The sequence below is a fragment of the Nuphar pumila genome, chromosome 6 (genome assembly GCF_984573655.1).
Source record: "Nuphar pumila chromosome 6, dmNupPumi1.hap1.1, whole genome shotgun sequence".
Classification (NCBI taxonomy): Eukaryota; Viridiplantae; Streptophyta; class Magnoliopsida; order Nymphaeales; family Nymphaeaceae; genus Nuphar; species Nuphar pumila.
Window position 1 is genome coordinate 116,790,273 of NC_143254.1, and position 5,469 is coordinate 116,795,741.

The 5,469-nt window shown below is 39.6% G+C and overlaps 1 protein-coding gene across 1 annotated transcript; it reads left to right on the forward strand.

Moving 5' to 3' along the window:
* Positions 1 to 456: 456 nt before the first annotated feature.
* Positions 457 to 4,700, forward strand: LOC149835850 (uncharacterized). The gene is made up of 8 exons (XM_090008788.1): positions 457 to 750; positions 2,016 to 2,160; positions 2,253 to 2,421; positions 2,980 to 3,250; positions 3,373 to 3,638; positions 3,727 to 3,942; positions 4,027 to 4,135; positions 4,231 to 4,700. The coding sequence occupies exons 1-8, from the start codon at positions 600 to 602 to the stop codon at positions 4,293 to 4,295; spliced, it is 1,392 nt and encodes a 463-aa protein (XP_089864914.1). The 5' UTR covers positions 457 to 599; the 3' UTR covers positions 4,296 to 4,700.
* The last annotated feature ends 769 nt before the right edge of the window (positions 4,701 to 5,469 follow it).

Below are 5,469 nucleotides of genomic sequence, written 5' to 3' on the forward strand. Positions count from 1 at the left end.
CAAGAGCCGTTTAGGCTTTTGACTGTGAAATTTGCATCTTTAAGATTAGATTTGTTGAAAACGCTTTCATTTAAGAGTTTTGAAGGTGACAAATGACAATGAAAGGATTGATCATTTAGTGGGAGGACCATCTCCTTTCTCATATTTTTCTCACTTAGTCCAAAGAAAAAACCCTCCCATCACCAACAGCAGATTGGCTGGCCTCGAGGTGAGCGTGCGCGAGCCATTGATTTAGTTTTATTTGGGGATGTGGAACCCCTCGCCGAAGCCAGGGAAAACCCCGGTCTGCCTAATACCAGCTTGACTTTCGGAAAAAAAAAATGTTTCACCCAAATATTGAAAATTACAAGGAAAAAATAAAAATGTTTCACCCAAACATTGAAAATTACAAGGACGAAACCTGGAGACCACATTTTCCCTCTCTCTCAAAAGAGGGATTTGGCATTAAAGGGGACTTGAAATAGGCGTTACAAATACACTCGGGACTCTCCCTCTCTCTCAAGAGTGTGAGAGGTTTGGCATTAAAAGGGGACTCGAAGCAGACGCTACACAAACTCTCTCTCTCTCTCTCTGAGTTGCAGAGGGACCTCTTCTCAGCCATGGAGATGTTCTACTACCTGGTGTTCGGGGGCCTCGCAGCGGTGGTGGCGGCGCTCGAATTGAGCAAGACGAGCAAAGATCGAATCGCTACGACGACGGCCTTCAATTCATTCAAGAACAATTACCTCGTCGTCTACTCTTTGATGATGGGTACCCCCATTGATTCCTTCTCTCTCTCCCTCTCTCTGGTTTTGATTTGTTTTCTCTCTGTAACAAAGAGTGATCTTTGTTTCTGGGAATGTTTGCTTGGCTTTCGAGTCCGATCTGGGTTGGATTTGATCTGGGAGTTCTGAGATGTACTTGATTGTGCGTTTTTATAACATTTTCTAGTCGGATCTGTGGTTCCATGGGCTACCCATTTTCAGTTTTTGGGCGATTCTGCTTCGGGTGGGATTTGTGGGGTTGAATCCGGGCTTCGGCTGATAGGTTTTGTATTTGATATGAAAATTTTGGTGCTTGGAATGAGTTAGAGGTCTAGATCTGTTAAATGGTCTTCTTTGGTAGGATGAAATTTCTTATTTGCAGGCTAATTTTGTCTTTGGTGGTATAGATCTGATACCTCTGGCTCCTTAGGCGTGTGAATTCTGGTTGATTTGTTCATATTTTGTTGTACTTCTGTTTTTGTAAAGAAGAATAACAAATAAGAGAGACGGGTGGCTAATTTGATAATAAAATGTGTTGTCGTAATCCTGGCTTCCGTATACTATCTTGTATTGATCCGATGCCACATTGAGTTAATTTGATCCTTGCTGATGGTGTTGATAATTCTTAGATCTGTCGTTATGGTCTTGGAGAATTGGCATGTTTGGCGGACGTGGTGGTTTCTCAATTGATCTACTTAGGATCTTCCAATTGAAGCAATGTATTTACTTTAGGCTGTATTTGAATTTGGCACGAGTGGGTACCGTGGTCTCTTAGCAGTCCTGCAGTTTGGAAGTAGTGGTAGATGAGTTACATGTTTGATAGAATTTAGACAGACACTTAGATATATGGCCACCATAAATTCACCATGGAGAACAAGTTTTGCATAGAACTCATTTTTCAATAGATTTTTTCTTTTTCCCCATATTTTCCTTCTTCTTGCTTTATTTTCTCTTGTTTGTAGTCAGTTGGGCATCTTTTAGTGATTCACCGTGCATTGTTCGATCTTCACGTACATCTACTGATAACTCACTGTTAATAGTTTGAAGCATATTTTCATGAGTACTGGACGTGCTGTTCATGCACACATGATTGTTTGAACAGATATCTTTTCCTATCCCCCTCATGTATCTCCTTAGTGGATGGTAGGGGTGGGATGAAGCAACATAATTTTGGTTCTTGGTGAACCACCATTAATCTTCCCTTGAATTAACAGTGAAAATTGTATAATTTGTGGTTTTGGAGAATGAAGTTATCGTCTTTGTTTATTGCAGCTGGAGATTGGCTGCAGGGCCCATATGTCTATTATCTCTATAGTCAGTATGGTTTTGGAAAGGGAGACATTGGTCGGCTGTTCATTGCTGGTTTTGGATCTTCTATGTTGTTTGGAACGATTGTTGGATCCTTGGCTGACAAACAGTGATATATCTCTCTCAAACATGATTTATTTATTCTTTTTCACTTTTCTGTTTTGTTTCTTTCGGTGATTGGAGGACTGGTTTTATGTGCAGAGGTCGAAAGAGGGCTTGTGTAACCTACTGCATAACTTACATTCTAAGTTGTATCACAAAGCATTCTCCTGAATACAAAGTGCTGATGGTGGGTCGTATATTAGGAGGAATCGCCACTTCTCTTCTTTTCTCAGCATTTGAATCGTGGCTTGTTGCTGAGCATTTTAAGGTGATCTCTGAACTGCCTAAGATAGTCATGTCTATATACATGCGCTTCTTATGCTTATTTAACTGCTAAACTGAGGCCTTCTAGGACAAAACATCATTGATTTTGAGAAAAGAATTCCTTTTCCCAAGAAAAGTATTTGCTCGTTTGTGATGTAAGTTAGGATGGTGAGAAGTCTACACCCATTTCCTATGGTAGGTCACTTTTACTATTCCTCTTGAAGATAGTTGCCCTTCCTTTCTTCAGTTTTACAAAGAGATTCCCCCTTCCTATGTTGATTGGGCGACTAACATATTTAGTAATAAATAGTTGAAACAGCACTTCATGCTCTTGGTCAAACTATGCATGCAACATGATTGAGAAGCATAAAACATGTATACTCTTGAGTTGGCAATAATCATCTCCTTTGCAAGTTATGGATTCCCATAAACAATTAGTGACAACTTGCAAGTCCTTTAACTAATTAGGAAATAGTTCCGAGCCTTATTTTCTGTGTTGTTAATTTGGTGGTTTAAGGTTTAAAGTGCTGACCATTGTGAGTATGGATGCTTTCTTGTGCAGAGGGGATTTGAGCCACAATGGCTTTCGCTAACATTCTCCAAGGCAATATTCCTTGGAAATGGTCTGGTTGCCATAGTCTCTGGCTTGTTTGCAAATATACTTGCTGATAATTTAGGCTTCGGACCTGTTTCTCCCTTTGATGCTGCTGCTTGCTTCCTTTCAATTGGAATGGCTATTATCTTATCTTCTTGGACTGAAAACTATGGAGATTCTTCAGAGAGCAAGGACTTGCTTACTCAGTTCAAGGGAGCTGCAGTGGCCATTGCTTCTGGTGAGAAACTATCAGAGAGAGAGAGAGAGAGAGAGAGAGAGAGAGAGAGAGAGAGAGAGAGAGAGAGGTTTTTATTGATTTCTTTTGTTTATTTATTGATTCATGTTATTCTTTTTGCTTAGATGAGAAAATTGCCTTGCTGGGTGCCATACAATCCTTGTTTGAGGGCTCCATGTACACTTTTGTGTTCCTGTGGACACCTGCTCTAAGTCCAAATGATGAAGAAATTCCCCACGGTTTCATTTTTGCTACATTCATGTTGTCTTCAATGTTGGGAAGCTCCATTGCTTCTAGGCTAATGGCTCGTGCAACCTTGAAGGCGGAAAGTTACATGCAGATTGTTTTTCTCATCTCTTCGTCCACGTTCCTGCTTCCAATTCTCACCACGGTATGCCCAGGAATATTTTCTTTCAGTAATTATCAAGGACATTTCTTGTTAGCTCTAACAATATTGAAATGTGCATAACATGAAACAGTTCGTGGTAGCTCCTTCTAAGGTGAAAGGTGGAAGCATCTCATATGGTGGTTGTCTTCAGCTCTTTGGGTTCTGTATATTTGAGGCATGTGTGGGCATATTTTGGCCATCCATTATGAAGATGAGGTCCCAGTTCATCCCTGAGGAGGCACGAAGCACAATTATGAACTTCTTCCGCATCCCTCTCAACATCTTCGTGTGCATTGTGCTTTACAATGTAAGAATCAGGCCACTCATCATTTCTCCATTACTAAAATATAATCATCAATGGAAATTGATGACCAATGTGTGTTATTTACAGGTTAATGCGTTCCCCATCACTGTTATGTTTGGAATGTGCTCGATCTTCCTCTTCATGGCATCCATCCTTCAAAGGCGGCTCATGCTTGTTGCAGAGATCCACAGGCAAAGTAAGTTATATCTGATGTTTCCTTTAAAAAATGATGGAAATTTTTCTCTCCCATGTCTGTACTACTCTCCTGATGATAACTGATTTCTTTCATAGAACCTCAAGACAGTTGGTCAGCATTGAAAGAAAGGGATCCAGAACAAGAGCCTCTAAACATTTGAGGTTACAGTCTGAAAAGATTGGATATCAAACAGATTCAGTCACATTTGTTTTCCCTTGCGGCACTGTTATTTTAAATAATGATAGAAGATGCTGTTGCAGCAGAATGGTCAGCTTATGAATGCATGGATGTAGAGCAACACTGCTCAACCAAAAAGACGAGGACTTTCTACAGGCACTGAGGGAGGTTCTTCTATTGCAATTCGAAGTATATTAGAATGAAAATGTAGTGGGTGAACTCAGTGAAAGTGCAGAAGCACTTGCCTCCTTATATGGCATTTATTAGGTATATTTTTTGTAATTGTTGGTGAATTGTCGGTTGGATCACGATTATAGAGATCTCTTAGCGTACTATATGTATTTTTTTTCTCTTTTCTCCTGTTAACCTGGTTCTTTTCAGCACACAAGTGATTCATTTTTAGTGGTTTCAGATAGTGAGTTGCTATCAGTTGGTTTAAAATTGTGCCTTGAACTATTCAAAAGAGTCCTGAATTCAGTATAACAATACATAGGACTATTTACAATCATGTACCTGGTTTTTTAGATATTTCGATTTCATAACTAGAAAAACTTATAATTCAAATGCTTAGTTTATCTTTAGTTACCCAAATTCATACCCATGGTAACCATTTTGCCTTTTAAGTTCTAAATCATACCAGCTTTACCTTCATGACATTTCTCTCTCTCTCTCTCTCTCTCTCTCTCTCTCTCTCTCTCTCTCTCTCCATACACGCCTGTGGTTAACCATAAAATAAATGAGATGTGCATTTGAATTGCCAAACTTTTTGGGTATGAATCTGAATTATAAAAATCTTTAGTTTTCTTGTTATTATTGTCATTTGGAAGATATTTGGGAGTTGTCGAGGATTAAATTATTTGAAAGGCAGCTTGCTAAGGGCACATTTGGAAGCAAGAAAAACTTCTCACAGGAAAATAAAAGTTTGCTTTTGAGAAGTTTGATACAATAACTTTTTCAAATAAAAAAAAAATCGTTTGTTTGTGTAACATGAGAATAATAAAGTGAAAAAATGTGAGAAAAATGTGTGTGCGAGAGAGAGAGAGGTGGGTCGATCACACCCAAGAGAAAGAGAGAGGTGGGTCACCGTGGAGGCAGGAGAGGAGGGACTTGGTGGTGGATTGGGTGGGGGCGGAGAGGGAGGGCCAGATGAAGGTGTA

What these genes read in the sequence shown, in the direction of transcription:
- LOC149835850 (XM_090008788.1), top strand. Translation starts at nt 600, where the DNA reads ATGGAGATGTTCTACTACCTGGTGTTCGGGGGCCTCGCAGCGGTGGTG. An exon ending in TTGTTGCTGAGCATTTTAAG is followed by an intron (nt 2,422 to 2,979) that starts GTGATCTCTGAA and finishes TTTCTTGTGCAG; the next exon opens with AGGGGATTTGAGCCACAATG. An exon ending in TGCAGTGGCCATTGCTTCTG is followed by an intron (nt 3,251 to 3,372) that starts GTGAGAAACTAT and finishes CTTTTTGCTTAG; the next exon opens with ATGAGAAAATTGCCTTGCTG.